Source organism: Stigmatopora nigra, chromosome 2 (assembly GCF_051989575.1).
Source record: "Stigmatopora nigra isolate UIUO_SnigA chromosome 2, RoL_Snig_1.1, whole genome shotgun sequence".
NCBI lineage: Eukaryota > Metazoa > Chordata > Actinopteri > Syngnathiformes > Syngnathidae > Stigmatopora > Stigmatopora nigra.
The window spans coordinates 8,554,685-8,572,494 of NC_135509.1; the positions used below are offsets into that span (position 1 = coordinate 8,554,685).

A 17,810-nucleotide genomic window follows, 5' to 3' on the forward strand; every position below is an offset into this window, starting at 1 on the left:
GGGCCTCGTCTTGCCCCGTGCCTCGAGTTTAACACCAATTTTTTAAAAAATTACTAAACCTTTTTAAAAAAAATTTTTTTTTGCAAAGGTTCAAAACTCTTCTGGCCAATCGACCGTGTGGTGAGAATACCTGCATCGAAATTAGCCATGTGAAGTACCACATTTTCCAGGTATTGCAATGCCTGTAGTACTTGAAAATGCACTTTTGTGTCCTGTTTTTTTTATATATCCTATTTTGTTTCTACCCATCTTCTAGCTTGTCATGCAGTACCTCTACTTTGGCGGAGCCGACGCGCTCCACATTCGGAACCCCGACGTGATGGAGGTCATTTTTTTTCTTTCTTTTAAGACGTTGGCTGCCATTGATGGCGAGACATGTCCCCTCCATTCATGTGAATGAACCGAGACAAAGTGACACATTTGCCAAATGGCTATGGAGCTAAATGAAGGGCTTGAATGCAAAAAAAATGTAGATTTTTTGAAAAAAAAATCACTTTTTTTGAGTTTCAAAATCACTTTTTTCCACCATTCAATTCTTTCGTCGCCTTACATAGTTTTGTTCCACTTCCCTCAGACCTAACCACGCCCCATTAGACCCTGAAACGGGGGTCCGGGTGCGGCCCCTCATTTCCGCCCCTGGGATTGGTCCCCTTGAACTCTAAATTACAAAACCTGGGAAGAAAACATGCTCACCAATGATACTTGGGTTAAATGGGAGAAGTCTGCCTTCTTCTGGTGAAAAAGAGTAATTACCCCAAGCACTGGAATTCACTTTGAGATCCTTTTTTTTGTTTTCCAAATATTTATATTTTTCTATCCTTCGATTTTTTTGTCTTTTCAGTTATTTTACATAACTTTAGTTAAAATAGCCCCACTGCCAATTGTAGACAGAATGGAATGGACATCTATCGCCATCAGTCCTACTTTAACATAGGTCTCTACCCCCAAAAACTCATCAAAACTATCCCTAACCAAACTTTTTGTTGTCTTTTAATGAATACATGCATTTGTTTTCACCTCAGCTTCTGTCGGCGTCCAAGTTCTTCCAGTTGGAGGCGCTGCAGCGGCATTGCGAGATTATCTGCACTAAGAACATCAACACGGAGACTTGCGTGGAGATCTATAACCATACCAAGGTACCATCAACTACAAACTAATATAGGAATATTTATTTAGCTTCAAAACATTTTTTTTAAAAAATATCTTGTTTTCGTATGTTGGAACACTATCAGTGTTTCGTAACCTGTAAATTTTGTATGTAGAGGCAGCCATTTGTGCGTAAAGGTTCCATTTTTTTGCGTTTTCTACTGCTTCAGTTTCTGGACGTTCCCGACCTGGCCTCCTACATGGAAGGCTACTTCTTGAAGAACATGGTAGCACTGATGGAGATGGAGTCGTTCAAGCAGCTGCTGTACAACAGCCCCGGCTACGACGTGCTGTGCGACTTGGAGGCCACGCTGGCCGTCCGTGTCCGTTCCATCCACTTGTCCACGTCCAAGGGATCCGTGGTTTGAACTCTCAAAACAACTCCAGACCCAAGCGAGAAAAAAACAACCCCCCAAAAAAAAATCCATCTGTACACCTCATACTAAACCCATTCCTTTATCGTCCTCTAGGGCCTCCAGATCTGGGGTGTCAAACCTGCGGTGCGAGGGCTCCACCTCGGACCACCTCGTCATAATCCGCGGCCCACCCCAAAATAATGGCCAGAATTGCTAAAATCAATTATATGTCAAAGTAATAATAGTCCAACTTTGTTCTTCCATTTAAAATCCAAACATTTAAAATGAGAATATTTATTCAAGTATATTTAGATAAATAGTTCATTCACTAGAAATAATTAATGAGTCAATTGTGAGAGCAATATTTTAATATCCTAGTTAATAAATCTTATGTATCGACTTTACATCACTTTAATTCTGTTAAAGTAGTCATCTAAAAATCGAAAAATATTACATATTTTCCTTTTTTAGCAACATCAACAAGAAATGAATGAAAAATAATCGTAAGGAACTGTTTTTAACGGAATTTTAAAATTTAATGATGAACAATAAATCCCAAAAAATGAAAATAGAGCATCTTTAGATGATATTTCTATTTTTTTCCGCAAAAAAAATAAAATAGAATATTTGCTTTTGACATTTTTTCAAAAATTCAAATATGAAATGTTAAAATTATATTTTTTCCTAACCTTTTTCTGAAATATTTACTTTTTACCCATCAGGCCGTCAATGGCATCCATGTAAGTGAAATATGTAATAATTTAATCAATAAGTTTGACACCCCATGTTCTCGATGCTTTTAATCCGAAATGTAAGGAAATCGGCAAAATTTGTGGTCAGTCGCGAAAAGGCAAGTTGGACGGGCCTCCGTTCCCGTGGCAACCGGAGCTCAGCGCTGTAAATATTGTTGATAGAATCAGATTTATGGATCATGTAAGTCAGTGTATATATCGGCAGATGTTTTCTTATGTGTCAGATTGTCAAATATTGCTGTGGAAAAGCCATACGTGTCCGTGTTGCATGTCCACTTGGATTTTGAGGTTCCATTCGTCATCGGCGCCAAAGCGCGTCCTCAATAAATCCTTGACGGCAAAGGCACTTTAATGTCCTCCTCCATTTTTTTACACCCTAATTAAAGCAGGTGGAAACCATTTACAATACAAGAAAATGATGATGTCACGATATGGCCAGACAACAATTATTATCATTCCACAATATTCAATTTCACAATCAAAATTTGCATAGAAGTCACATTTCATTTTTGGAGAGCCATTTTTTTTGGATCAAAAACCAGGTAAAAAATATATATTCAAGTAACATTAGCAACAAGTTGTTAACCTTACTGTTTTTCAGATAACTAACAAAAAACAACAACAACAAAAAATATGTAAGTGGCACTTGAGGATTAGTCAACAAAGAAGTGCGGCTTATAGTGCGGTAAGTACGGTACACACGACAATATTCTCAAATGTTCTTCTTGTTGCATTTAAAGTTTTTTTAATGTGTCGTGACTGAAAAACAAATACCTTTTTTGCAGCCTCTTCCACCATTTTCTATGCTCTAGTATTTGAATTCAACCGTGCTGAAAATGATGACGCTGTACTCGGTGGGGAGGGAAGAAAGGAGGGGGGCTGAGGCCATTGTTAGGCCGTCGCCATGGTTACCTCCACGCTTAAAGGCCTGCTTGAATTTTGACGTTTTTTTCAGCGGGTGGCTTTTTTTTGTGACTTATGTGGAATTCCCTTGTTTCTTCCTGGGTCTTGTCGTCCATTTTGGGGGGCAAAGTCCAGTGGGAGAGAAGGAGGAGATGAAAAGCATGTTTGGCCTCCAAAGTGTGCCCCCGGCGGGAGCCCCCTTACAACGCCCTTGTTGTCATGCACAGGCGGAGAGGCTCCCCCTTTGGAACAAAAACTTGGCCGGAGGGACCGGAGACGTGCGTTTGAGCTCCGCACTTTGAGGAAAGATATGGCAGGCGGAAGGAGTCCGGCACCCCAAACGCCTGCCGTCTCTTTCGTGGTTTAATATCTGGGATACAGCTTTTTAGAGAGTTTTGCAGTTGGAGGTGAGTACACTCTGTTTTGATTGAATGGACGCAGACTTTGGCTTTTTGAGACGCTTAAACTTAGTTTGGAAATTGAATCATTTCCACTAAAGTGGTTAACATTGAGAGATCAGTCCAATTTTGACTGGGAGTGGCCAATAGACAAATGTTCTGTACAGTATGTCATTAACTAGAGTTAGTATAGTGTCAATAATGAGTCCAGTATGTAACTATTGTGCATATACAACTTCAGTAACTACAAAAAGTGAGTAAATAAATGAGGTAATTATAGTAAGTTCTGTAAGTAACTGCAGTAAAAACAATAGTAGGAGACTTTAATGCAAGGGTGGGAAAACTATTCTACAAAGGGCCGCAGTGGGTGTGGGTTTTCATTCCAAACCGTAAAGAGGACATTTTTGCAAGTGCAATCAGTGCTTCTTGTTTTCTGCACAAATCTCATTGGCTAAAGTTGTCTGTGCTGGATGGCTTGGCACCGAAACCTGAGGCCCTCCAGGACCGGATTGCCCACCTCTGTAGTTTAGTGAGTTAGTTAGAGCAGGGGTGGGCAATCTGGGGCTGGGGGGCCGCTGTGGGTGCAGGTTTTTGTTCCAACCAATCCAACACAGACAGTTTAACCAATTTAGATTTCTGCTGAAGCAAGAAGCACCTGACTGCAATCCACTGATTGTCTATCTGACATACCAGACTCGTGAAAAAGTGTCTTCTTATGGATTGGAATGAAAACTTTGACCCACCGCGGCCCTTTGTGGAATAGTTTTCCGCCCACCCCTGAGTTAGAGTAATCCACTTTAGGGTGGAACGAGCCCTGGCCATTTCCCAAGTGATGGCGCTGCAGCGCGACGACATGTCGGGCCGGGAGGAGTTCACCTACGGCTCGGCGGTGTCCACTCTGGAACGTTGCGGCTCCCTGGGGAGACCCACCGACGCCGACGGCTCCGAGCGGGACGGCTACACGGTGGACGTGAGGGCCAGCGACCTGCGACTGGCCCGCCCGCGGTCACCCCGGCACCCCTGCTTCAGCTGCAGGGCCTGGATCTACAGCGTCCTCATCGGGGTAAGACTGCAACACCTACTTCCCTTCGATATCTGCGGCGGTTTACATAAATGACTTGGGTGTATATAGTATGTTAGTTTAAATATTATATATATATTCAGCAGATATGCGTATACATGTGTAGTATAGATTTGTGTATGTGCATATCTAAAAATATACAGTATACAGTATAAACTGGTAGGTTTTATTAGTATAGAAATAATATGTATATATATATATATATATATATATATATATATGTACAGTATGTGTTTTTGTGCATATATATACACACACATATATACATATATACATTATATATACAGTATATACTAGTAGGCTTCATTAGTATAGAAACAGAAATATATATATCTGTTTATATACTAATGAAACATACTAGCATATGCTGTATAATCACTTATTTAATTTTAGATATGCACTTACACAAATCTATACTACGCATATATCTGTATACACATATACTGAATATATATATATATAACATTTAAGCAAATATACTATATACACTTGTATATAAACTGTGCAGATACACATCTAAACTACTAAGCTATTTGTACACACATACATACATTTGTATATACTCTATAAACACCAAAACATTTTCCATACAATTTTAGTATTTTTTTGTGGATTTTTCTGGGTCTCATCTCAGGTTTCCAGTCTCCGTCTTTTCCCCATACAACCTTTGACCCAAGGACAAATTATAGGCAGAGTATGGAATCCCCTTTATTATCCCCCTCATTTCTAACGTTGTATGTATTGATATGGACTGAACAGGGCAGCCTTCTGGTCACCTCGGGCTTCTCTCTGTACCTGGGAAACCTCTTTCCCGTTGCCATGGACTACCTGCGCTGCGCTGGTGGCTCCGTAAGTCCAAGCACTCTATTTAATCCTCTGCGATATTCACCAGTCTCGAAAGAAAAAGATGAATTCTGACAGTGTTTCTTTGACTGCACTCAACAGGGCATACCGGCGGCCATCGCTAGCTTCGCCATTGCTAAGAACCGACATGTGGCTGTAAGCAATGCGCATAAAAAAACACGACTGTTAGAAAGTAGATTTTCATGATTATTATTATTTTTTTTTGTAGGTGTCAGATTTCCAGGTGGTCTACGTGTCAACTTTTGCAGTGACGACCACTTGCCTGGTTTGGTTTGGATGTAAACTGCTTGTCAACCCTTCAGCTGTCAATGTAAAGTAAAATCAACATTTTTGATTGATTTGAGAGTTCTGGGGATGCTTTACCATTTCACCTTCTTTTCATTTTGACCATTATGCCAAAAATAACAATATTCTGGGACCAAAAAGCCCCAAAGACAAAAAAAATGCCTTCTAAAGTTTTTGTCTCATTCACATACGGAACAATCACAAAATAAAATAAGTTATCGGCCAATTGTTGGTTGTCAGTCTTGAAAAAAAAACATTGTTTTTGCACCCAAAAAGCAAATTTTAAGTGAGCTGAAAAGACCCCAAAATGAAACAAAAAATGACCCAAAATCCACCAGACAGCAAAGCAACCCCAGTTTTTTTTTCTCCACAACTCAAGTCCATTTTGTTTTCCTCCTTCTAGATCAACTTTAACCTCCTTTTGCTGATTTTGCTGGAAGTGTTGACAGCCACCACCGTCATCTTGTCGGCTCGATCCGGAGAAGCCTGCTGTTGCCCGAAAAAAGCCGATTCCCGCCGGCGACCTTCTCTGACGAGCCCACCCGTCTTCCCGGCCCGTCTCCTGAAAGCTTACTCCGTCAGTCGTCGTCGTTGTCGTCTATGGCAACGCTTGCTGGGCTTTAACCGAATGGATTATTGCGCTGCAGGTCATCGAGGTCATCGTGGGAATTTCCGCCGTGTTTGGGGGTATCATCGCGCTCAACATGGACGCCTTGCTGCCCGGACCGTACCTGTCGGTCACCTTTTTCTGGATTCTGGTGGCTGTAAGAAAAAATATATATATTTATGACAAAATTACTTTGCTAGAATGAGGTCCAACAAATGTTACCCTAGCTAGCTAGCTAGCTAGCTAACAGATACACCCACTATATGTATGTTTTGAGTTAAAAACACTGATTTAACTGATGTGAATGAAATGTTTTTGCAGTGTTTTCCAAGTGCTATTGCCAGTCACGTGCTGTCAGAATTCCCCAACAAATGCCTGGTGAGTTAGCCATCAAATCATGTCCTATTCATCATATCAAAATCGATGAGAAGTCGACGTCCAATGGGTAGCGAGAGTGTGGCCGGGTTTTTATTGGGCTTTTGTTTCTCAGGTGGAAGCCGTGATCGCCATCAGCAGCGTGACATCGCCGCTCCTCTTTTCAGCCTCTGGCTTCCTTTCCTGCAGCGTACTGACTTTTGTGGACATTTTTCTCCACGACGTGCCTCCAGCCAAGGTTAGCGAGCGTTCTTATCTTGTGGCGTCAATACGGGAACTACAACAGTCTCAAAATAAGCACACAATTCTTACAAAATACACACTTTTTCATGCACACACTCCCCCATCTGAACCAAAACACACACATTCATAAAAATGTATACACCAATTGCCTTCCATGCATTTTAAAATGTGCTTCTGCAATATTATTGTACAAAACCTCCCATATGCTTGGGTAGAAAAAACATATTTTTCAGTTAATCTGTGTCCAAAATGTAGTTTTAGATTGCTAATCTCTGGCTACAGACCATAGTTTAGCAATCTATGCCCACAAATTACTAAATTGCACCCAGGTTTTAGTCAACTGCACCCAAAGTTGACTAAACCGTAGCAAAAAAAATGACTCAACTTTAGCATTGACCCCAAAACTGAAGTCACCAATTTGGTCTTTGTAGTAGTTTTTTTGGCAGCTATTATTTGAGTGGGCGCACAAGCTGAATTCTTGTCGTTCATGTCTATCGTTTCTAAATCTTATAAAGCGTGGGTTCAAATATGAGACTGTGGTAGGTGGTCCATGGCGTTAACTTGCGCTAAAGTATTGGCGCAGTGACTAGCAGTTGTTTTTGCCTCCAGCAATCCTACGACATTTTGCTGCTGATTCTGCTGGCCTTGCTGCTGGTGCAAGCCATTTTAAATTCCGCCACGGTGGTGCACTGCGCCTTTTACAAGAGTCGGCTGCGCTTGACGACGTCGCTCGGCGAGCGACGTGAAAGCCCACCGCCGGCTTTTGGACGCTACTGTGGGGTAGGCTATCTACGCCATACTATTTCCATTATTGACACTTCTATTGTTAATAGAAAAAGAACTATTTCTGAAAGATCCAGAGTTTTTTTCTGCTATTATTTGTGTTTTTTTTAAGTACATTTTCTTCAATTTTTTGTCTTGTTTGTAGGGTTTTTTGTAGCGATTTGCAATTTTTTTTGGTCAATTTTTTTCTTCTTTTTGCTTTGCTTCTCGTTTCAAGGTGACGTAAAATATATTGTTGTGTGATACTAATTATAATTGTTGTTAACACTTTGTTTCTTCTTCATTTTGCCAGCAAGCGTCAAATGGAACGTTGCAGAATTTGAGCAAAGATGGGACCCGAAAGGCTGTTATGGTGCAGATCACTCAATGAACTACAATACACAAAAATGCCATTTTTGGAGGTACTATTTCGTTCAAATTCTAGAAGATATGCAGATCCGGTCCGCTGCATCATGTTATTTTTTGGGGGTCATTTAAAATTGAGTTACATTTTCAGTAGTTTTTAAGAATTCATTTCTCACTGCAGACAGATTTTTGCAAAAAAAAATAATATAAAAAAAAACTGCATCTGAGAATAATTTGTCCCTGTTCATTTTTTTTAAATGATTTAAAATATTTAGACTACTGCCTGCTTATTTTTTATTTTTGTTTTTAACAAAATAATTTCAAATAAACAAAAATCAACAATTTAATGCACTTCCTAATTTTTAAATTTATTTCAACATTTTAAAAACTAACAAAAACCAGACTAACTAAATCTTCAATGGGGAATAAAAATGTTGCTTTTTTGCTTTTTTTGTGTATTAATTTTAAATAAATAAGATAAAAATACATCAGGAAAATTTTTATTGAGGGGGTTTTAACCCTGAAGAGGATTTTGACACCCCTACTGCATGTAAAGTAAATTTATGAACAATGAATATTTGAAGATTGAAATCCTTTTTTTTTAAAAACCTGCAACATGTATTTGTTGTGTTGGGACGGCAGGGTTGTGACAGTCAAGTGTTTTGTAGCATTTTTAAATGGATTTTTAAGGGTGTAAATCAGGGGTGTCCTATCTAAGGCCCGTGGGCTAACTGTGGCCCGCTGCCCAGTATTTGTCGACCCGCAGCGAATTAGAAATATCATGCACAAATTCAGACTATGTTGCACTTCTCAGTTTTAATTTTAACTCGACTTGGGCAAAAAGATTTGGACATCCCTGGTGTCAAGTAGCATTGTGGATTTTGAAAAATATTGAAATATAAATTTATGATAGTTTCGACTTGTCAATACAATGTTTTTTCTGCACTCGGCTATTTCACAATTACACTTGTGGTGCAACAAATAAATGAGAAAAATATTTAAACAAACCTCGTTGATCTTTGAAACTTTGCAAAAGTTGATTTAAAAAAATGTCCCATTACCACCATATTTTATGATAGAAATTTCAAGTATTTTAACATTTAAACAAAAATAACCAGCAAATTTGATCAAAACTTTATTCATCCCTAAACCTATGGAATTACAGTACACCATCTGAGAATTTTAGGCCCCGCCTCTCATGTTTTGTTTGGGTTTTGGTTGAATGTGTGTGTGTGTGTTTTTCCTTGTGTGTGCTGTCCAGGGGGATTGTGTCCCTTCTGCCTCTTGTGTCCCTCCGGCCTTCCCTTCCTTTACGTGTCCAGGTGTGTGTGATTAGTAATCAGCTTTTGTCTGTGTATTTAAACCCGTGTCTGACACGTCTGGTGTGACAGTATTATCTTGTTTCATTTGGTCGTCTTCATGTTTTTGCCTCTTTGTTGATGTGTGTGTTCCCAAATTTGGTCGCCATTTTGTGTTTATTGTTTTTTTAATGATTATTTTTGTCATTAAAACCCTCAAATTGTGCACCAGTGCTTTCCTGCTTCCTGGATTCTGTCTGGCTACGCACCCCAAGGCGTATCATGACATCATCTCACCATTTAGGTTTGCCGACGAGCTCCAGAATGTTCATGTGCGAAGACACAAGGAGATGGAGAGGAGGGGCGGCGGGCCTGGAGGAGAGGATGTGGGGTGGGGTGGGATGGTGAGGGGGGGGGCCAAGGCGGAACAAACCGGTGTGCGCGGCTACATGCTGTAAACTGCTCGCCCGCACTGCAGATTATGAACTCTTAGCCCGCCGCGAGATGCTCGCAGACAAGGTGGGTGAATTTCTATTTGAACCTACTCCTTGCCAATGCCTTTAATATTCTGTAGCCAGATGTTCTGCCGAGAGGACGCGCAGGAATGGACGGACACAAAGGGACAGACAATTGTGGACGGTACTTCATGTACTTTTGTTTGGCAGATGCATTGCTTCTGTCGGCTTTTGCCAGCAGACATTTCCTGGATTGGGTTATCCTGCTAAGACGTAAGATGAAGACTAAATAGCATTTTTGGGGGTGCTTTGCTTCCTGGATATTTTTGGATTACTTCCTTTTGATTTTAGGGGGGATTAAAGGTCAGATCCTTGGGAGGTTGACGGTGGTGGACGTCCAATTTGGTTTGGATGGAATGGGATTGATAAGCAATTTAAATTAGGATGAAGTGGGTTTTTTTTTCTGTTTTGGTGTTCTTATGGGTTATTTTTTTATTGATTTGGAGGGATTTAAGGGGGATTTTGTGACATTATTGGCTGCCTTTGACGGTGGTAGATGTCCAATTTGGTTTGAATTAGAGGTGGTGGATGAATGAATGGCACTGGAAGACAAAATGAGGATTTTTTTTGTTATTTGGGGTTATTTTTTATTGATTTGGTTGGGGATTTAAGGCTCATTTACTTCTGGTATCAGTGCGTGCCATTGAGGGTGCTAGATGTCCAATCGAAGCAAATGAAGAAGCGGCACTGACTGCCAATGAGGCAAAGTTGAGGAGGAGGCCGCGTAAAGGACATTTGCCCGACCTCCAGAGTCTGCAGCACTTTGAAAAATACATGAAAAGAACATACGCGTCAACGCACCCATTCCAAAATTCAGATCCTGCATTTTTTTCTGCGCTTTTGAATGTCACAGTGGTGTCACTAGGTCTATTTTAGGCGCACCCTAAAATATTCTTGAGGCTCCTAAATAATTTGTAGATTTGTTTAAAATTCCATCTCATTTTATGAATCTAGAAACTGAGTTATTAGTAAATAAACAGACAAATGTAACACTTGTTGAGATGAGGAGTACAGAAAATGAATACATTTCAACCTTTTTTAGGATAGAAATTAGCCTTTGGCTATAATTACATATTCATTAACATGAATTATGTATATGTTCATTAATAGGATTGTCTCTTTTATGAAATAAATTAAGTTAATAAATGTAGGAAAAGTTTTCACAGGGCATCAATTAGAATAGCATGTTTTTGGGAGGAAACCAGAGCACCCAAAGAAAACCCATGCAAGCCCAGGGCGAACATGCTAACCCCAGAAAGTGAGGACCCACCTAGGATTGAACCATCGACCCCAGAACTGTGATTCCGACATGTTAACCACTCCCACAGCAGGTCGCTATACCTCCACCCATTTGTATTATTGCACCTGCACACTGACTTTATAATGGGGGGAATTGAATTGAATTGAATATCTTTAAAATCTGATCTTTTTCTTGGATTGCTTCATTTCCTGAGCCTATTTTTGCTCCTCCGAGGCGCGACCTCGACACCCCTAGCCCCACAAGTGACTGACATCCCTGGTAATTCCGCTTTTTCCATTTTCTTGTCTTTTAGGATGCCATCTTTTGACCTCGAGTCATGCCGCCCTCGCCAAGAGAATGACGAGATGCAAACTGAAGAGACAGGAAAGGCTCTCCTCCTCTTGAATATGGCCCAGCTTTGAAATCCAGCTAGAAAGGCAGCGGCTTTTTCCCGTCTATGGCGAGGGAGGCCCGAGTTAGCCGCGGATCGTCGCGTGGGCGACCGCTCTTTTGAGTTCGGCGGGTTGTAGCCTTGGTCTTTTTCCCCCCCACATTTCCACCCCCGATGCAGAACATCTTGGAGCAAAATTTAGACATGGCGACGGCCCTGCTCGCCGGCGAGAAGCTGAAGGAGCTCATCCTGCCCGGTTCGTCGCAGGATGAACGCGGCGGCGCACTGGCGAGTTTGATGGTGCAGCTGAAGCTGGAGCTGCCCTTTGATCGCGTGGTGACTATCGGGACGGTGATCATCCCTATCCTGTTGGTTACCCTCGTCTTCACCAGGAACTTTGCAGGTTGTACATTCTTCATTTTGGATTCATATTCAGTTTTTTGTCAGTTTTGGTGTTTTGGTTTTTGTTAGCTGTCCATCCCTCCCAGTCAATTGAGTTTAGTTTTTGGTGTTTTCATTTGTTTTTTGTTTGTTTTCTTAGATTTTTTTGTGGGTTTTAGTTCTAACTACTACAAAGTATAGGCTGTAGTGGCATTAAATGGGTTTAAATAGCCACGGAGCTAACTCCATGCGCTAACTCAATGCGCTAACTAATTGCGCAAACTAATTGCGCAAACTAATTGCGCTAACTCATGGCGCTAACTCATGGCTCTAACTCATGGCGCTAACTCATGGTGCTAACTCATGGCGCTAACCCATGGCGCTAACCCATGGCGCTAACCCATGGCGCTAACCCATGGCGCTAACCCATGGCGCTAACCCATGGCGCTAACCCATGGCGCTAACCCATGGCGCTAACTCATGGCGCTAACTCATGGCGCTAACTCATGGCGCTAACTCATGGCGCTAACTCATGGTGCTAACTCATTGCGCTAACTCAGTGCGCTAACTCAATGTGCTAACTCAGTGCGCTAACTCAATGCGCTAACTCATTGCCACCAATTTTCCATCTTGTTGTTTTATTTCTTATTTTTTGTTTGTCTCTTCAGAGGAGTCCATCTACTGCTACACTCCCCATAACTTCACCCGAGACCAGGCGCTGTACGCCCGAGGCTACTGCTGGACGGAGCTGCGCGACGCCGCGCCCGGCCTGGAGACCCATCTTTGGCCTTCACTCTTGGAACACAAATTCCTCCCTTACGCCCTGCTGGCCTTTGCCGGCATCATGTACATCCCGGCCCTGGGTTGGGAGTTCCTGGCCTCCACCCGCCTGACGTCCGAGCTCAACTTCCTGCTGCAGGAGATCGACAACTGCTACCACCGGGCCGCCGAGGGCCGAGCCCCCAAGATCGAGAAGCAGATCCAGTCCAAGGGGCCCGGCATAAGCGAACGGGAGCGGCGGGAGATCATCGAGAACGCCGAGAAGGAGAAGAGCCCCGAACAGAATCTCTTTGAGAAATATTTGGAGCGGCGAGGCCAGAGCAATTTCCTGGCCAAGATTTACTTGGCGCGCCACCTAGCCATCATCTGCCTCAGCTCCATCCCCATTTCCTACCTGAGCGCCTATTACGCCCGGCAGAGACAGAACGAGTTCACCTGCGCCCTGGGCGAGCCGCCGGACCACAGCAGCTACTCGGAGCTGAAGATCCGGGTCAACTGCAAGCTGCCCGCCGTCCAGTTGCAGCGCATCATGGCGGCGGTGGACCTGGCGCTCCTCTGTACCATGAACCTCATCATCCTGCTCAACCTACTGCATCTCTTTGTGGTGCGCAAGTCCAACTTTGTCTTCGATAAGCTGCACAAAGTGGGCATCAAGACCCGCCGGCGTTGGCAGAAGTCCCAGTTCTGCGACATCAATATCCTCGCCATGTTCTGTAACGAGAACAGGGACCACATCAAGTCCCTCAACCGGCTGGACTTTATCACCAACGAAAGCGACCTGATGTACGACAACGTGGTCCGGCAGCTCTTGGCCGCGCTGGCGCAGTCCAACCACGACGCCACGCCCACCGTCAGGGACTCCGGGATTCAGACCGTCGACCCCAACGCCGATCCGGCCGACCTGGGGATCGGCGAGATGCCCGCCGAGCCGCTGGTTATCAAGCGGCCGCGCAAGAAGATCAAATGGATGCCTACTTCCAATCCTCTCCCGCAGTCTTTTAAAGTAAGTTTGGGCCAATGACAATTTTACAAAAATCAAGGTAGTATTAAAAAAAAAAAAAAGATAATAAAAAGAATTCTGCAATATGTTGCACGATTCTAGTATCCATTAAAAATCAGTCTAAAATGACTTTAGTTTTTTGCTGCAAATAACAATAGCTGGGTGCACTTCAACTCCTGTCCACTAGTTGGAAGCAACCAGCTGCTGTACCTTTGATTGTGTTTGACATATAATCTTTTGTATTTTTAAAGGAACCTCTTGCTCTAACGCGTCTGGAAAATAACACCAAGGCAGAAAAACCCAAACCACTGAGACGCAAGACAGTCGCCGATAGCTTCATTGCGCCGCTTCTGGATAGCAAGAGCACTCAGTATCCTGCAACCAAAGGTATCTCAATTTTAATAGGAACATTATGTACGATTTGCACTTTGATTGCACTAGTAAATTTCTATTTTAACGTGAATGCAGTGTCCTTAAAAATCCAAGTTTATGCCCCAAGAACCAATATGGATTAAAGTAACAATGGTAAAATTTAAAACAATGGACTAAATAGGCATCTGCTAACAAATCAGTTATTCCTTTAATTATAGCCTCTAAAACAGGCTGTTTAGTGGTCAGCGAAGGAAATTTGCAAAAAGTCGCATTTGATTTTTTGTCGTAGACTCAGCCAAACCATGAAAAAAGTGCGACTTATAGTCCATATAATACGACAACGCCGTTTGGCGTTTCAAGTTCTGGTAACTTTATTTACACTATTTTTTATTTACACACGACAGTTTGGGATGGCGGACAACCTTAGATTTTGGACATCACAGAATTCCTTTTCTCTCAGATGGCTTTTCTACTGGGAGAGACGAATAAAACCGCGAAAAGACGCCATTGTCGCTTATCTTTCGAACAAAAGCCAGCTCTATCATTTGAAATTCCCTCTACAGGACAATGATGCCATCTTATCCGTGTCCTCTTTCCCTTGTAGATTTAGGCGGGATAGAAAAAAAGCACACTCGCAACTTCTCACTGGACGTTCACCCGTACATGCTGACCATTCGGAAACCAAAAGTGGAGATGACAACCGCCCAACCTCTACCGACAGAGCACAACATGGATGCGGTTTACCTTGAAGGCACACATACCATAGTTCACGTTTCTAGTGCATTAGCAGGTAAGCTTCTTCACATCATTTCATTTTAAATGTCCAAAAAACACCCACCAAAAACCCACATACGACCGAATCTCAATTTTCCCCCCAGAAACGAAGGTTTGCTCTCCAGAATCGACCACGGCTGCCTTTTCGACGGTCACCACCAGCACAATTGTCAACGGCGGAAGCCCCAACCCGGACATCCTCAGTCCCAAAGCGTCTCCTCCTCGGGAGGAAACCGTCCAATCACAGCAGCCCCCGACGCTCACCCGGGCGCCGACGCACCAGCTGCTGGGTATACACCACACGTTGTTTGAAGAAGAAGAGGGCGAGGAAAAGCGAAGAGATGGCTTGGCGGGATGTCCAGGGGAACTCATTGCTGCGGGAGGGGAGTGTTAAACCAAGGGATGGATTTCCTCGGCACACATTTTCGCTTTGGCAATCGCAGCCACTCGTCAAGTCACGCACTTTTATGTCGACTCGTTTATAGGGAATGGGACTATTTCTGGGTCTGGTTGACGTTTTCATAGTTTGACATCTGATTTTGACCGTATGGCCTACGAGAGCCAAAATGATTCAATTAATAGTTCACATTTAAAGCTACAGGGGCACTCTGGGAGAGAAAGACTTCAGTTTAAGCAGGTCAATTCAAAGCGTTTCTATATTTCTGACCTTTGTGACCTTTGACTCTTTTCATCATATCACCTTCAATGTTAAGTTAATTGTTAATGTTAATTAAGTTAAATTGGCTTAACTGTGATCAAACAATTGCCAATTCATTATTCTGATGTGGCACATTTCACCACTTAAACTTTTAACTTTTAAATTTAAACCCCGTCTAACGTTTAATTTTATAAAGTTATCGTGCAAGTTTAATAATTTCCCCCTTTTTTTGTTCTAGGGTCGTGGTGAAATACATTTTCTGACCTATGTGACCTTTCACATTTCCTCATGTCACCTCATCTGCAACTTTTGATTTAAATTGGGTAAGTCTTTATTAAGTTATCATCAATTCAGTCAGTTTCTGACCTCTAAATGACTTTTGACCTCATCACACCAAACTGAAAATCCTCTCTATTATTGACATATTTTTCATATTACATAACTCATTACGTACCATCAACACCAATATACTTTATACTGGGAAGACAGGCTTATGGATCAGTGCCATTGACGGCAATAAATGTCCGATCAATTTTGAATGGAAGGGAGCTGAATGAAAGTTCGTCAAGGATTAAGCATAGTATTCTCTTAATTTGCGATTTATTTATTTTTTCCTTTCACTGCTTTTTCGTATATTTTTGCCTTTTTGATCTGCGTTTTATTCTGGATTTGTTTTCATTTCGTTTCCTCACATTTTCATTTTCTGTGCATTCATTTCCCCACTTTTTCAAATATTTCGTTATCTTTTTTTGTTTTTTTTTGTCTTTTTTGTTGTTTTATTGGTGATTTTGTCGATTTTTGGCGATTTTTTTTTTTGCGATTTTTGTTCTTCTGTTTATTTTTGCATTTTTCTAGACTGAATAAATGGCAATTTAGCGTGGTCAATGGCGGCGAACGCTCTTCCCCGACTGCCCCGCAGCTTTACGTGCGCTATAAATGCCGAATTGAAAGAAAAGTTCTCGTATTGAGCAGAATACTACTATAAAAAACGACGTGGGATCGCATTCATAATCTCAGGACGACTGTGTACAATTGATCGATGAAACCAGCAGTGATGAAATTCAACAGGGTGCTACAACGCAAGGGATATAAAATGATAGTGAGTCACCTTTAGAAAAATGTTCATTTCATATATATCGCTTGGTCCCTTTATGACAATAGACAAGTAGACAGGTAGTTCACGCAATACAGTCTGCAATGCGCACAAGTAATATGCAAGACCTTCACAATATTTTGTGGCAATAATGGATGCGCTAATTACACCGTAGAATAATTAAGGCTGGGGTGTCCAAACCTTTTTCTAATTTCAACATTTTGTCAGATTAGAAGCCTTGAATTAAAGGATGTCCAATGTTTATTTGACTGGCTCCATCTAGTGTTCAAGATATAGAATGCATCGATGTAGGCTGAACGCAAGCTTCTTGCGCGGGCCATATTTAATGCTATTTTCTGAATTTGCAGTTTGCACGTGGGCCGTAATTTGGATACCTTTGTTTCAAAGTATACGGGCTTGGGCACAGTTTATCACGCATTTGTCAAGTGTTTCAGGTGTAAAATGTGTCATGGCTTTGTTATTGACATTTCTTTAGCATCCATGATTCCATTTGCCAACTGCGTACAAAGTATACTGGAAAGGAGGATTATGTTGGGGTTTCAAGGGTTTAGGTTGGACTCTTGAAAGAGATACAATCATAAAAGTTGACTTTTGTAGTCGGAACGATTGTTGCCTTCTAGTAGGCATAACGATATGTCCTCCAAATATGTTTCTGTGGTGCAAACTGTTTTTTATGTTAGGATCCGTCAAATGACAAAGACCGAGGAAAGGATAACGAGTTAAACTAGCTAGAAAAGTAGTATAATAAATTACCAGTTAGCCTATATTAGCACTTTAAGCCAAGTAGTTCCATTGATCACAATGAATTGAGTGTGACGTCCACCTTTTAACTCATTCATGTTCATGAGAAAAGAAAAAATAATATTAATGGATGTAAATTTATGGCACCAGAATTTGAATGTGAATTTTTATTTTCAGTCGCAAGATAATTTTCACAAAATAATTGAACTTTGTTGATGAAAAGAAAAAATGTTTTATTTGGTGTCACAGATTTACTCCATATACTACATGTCATTATATTAGGAAATTTATCAAAAAAGCACTTTAATAAAACTGAGTTTAAAAGTGAGTTTGACGTGTGTAATTTGACAGGTACAGATCTTAACTTTCCCTGCCATTGACGACAAAAGACGTCCAATTATGTGACTT

The 17,810-nt window shown here is 41.6% G+C and overlaps 3 protein-coding genes across 4 annotated transcripts in view; all 3 read left to right on the top strand.

Annotated features, from left to right (window-relative positions):
• btbd11b (BTB (POZ) domain containing 11b) overlaps positions 1 to 2,600 on the top strand; it is a 31,652-nt gene extending 29,052 nt beyond the window's left edge. For both annotated transcript variants that reach the window (XM_077712295.1, XM_077712296.1), the window contains 4 exons: positions 89 to 170; positions 257 to 325; positions 1,023 to 1,136; positions 1,317 to 2,600. In XM_077712295.1, coding sequence (XP_077568421.1) covers positions 89 to 170; positions 257 to 325; positions 1,023 to 1,136; positions 1,317 to 1,514 — 463 coding nt within the window. In that variant the 3' untranslated portion in view covers positions 1,515 to 2,600. The remainder of the gene's footprint in view (positions 1 to 88; positions 171 to 256; positions 326 to 1,022; positions 1,137 to 1,316) is intronic.
• Positions 2,601 to 3,190: 590 nt separating this feature from the next.
• mlc1 (modulator of VRAC current 1) lies at positions 3,191 to 9,145 on the top strand. Its single transcript, XM_077712254.1, has 11 exons — positions 3,191 to 3,564; positions 4,357 to 4,618; positions 5,396 to 5,485; positions 5,582 to 5,635; positions 5,709 to 5,810; positions 6,189 to 6,362; positions 6,433 to 6,549; positions 6,714 to 6,770; positions 6,883 to 7,005; positions 7,620 to 7,790; positions 8,086 to 9,145. Exons 2-11 carry the CDS (start codon positions 4,388 to 4,390, stop codon positions 8,161 to 8,163), a joined length of 1,197 nt encoding a protein of 398 aa, XP_077568380.1. The 5' UTR covers positions 3,191 to 3,564; positions 4,357 to 4,387; the 3' UTR covers positions 8,164 to 9,145.
• Positions 9,146 to 9,832: 687 nt separating this feature from the next.
• panx2 (pannexin 2) lies at positions 9,833 to 17,730 on the top strand. Its single transcript, XM_077712136.1, has 6 exons — positions 9,833 to 9,955; positions 11,505 to 11,985; positions 12,632 to 13,746; positions 13,995 to 14,130; positions 14,720 to 14,905; positions 14,994 to 17,730. Exons 2-6 carry the CDS (start codon positions 11,757 to 11,759, stop codon positions 15,281 to 15,283), a joined length of 1,956 nt encoding a protein of 651 aa, XP_077568262.1. The 5' UTR covers positions 9,833 to 9,955; positions 11,505 to 11,756; the 3' UTR covers positions 15,284 to 17,730.
• Positions 17,731 to 17,810: the final 80 nt, after the last annotated feature.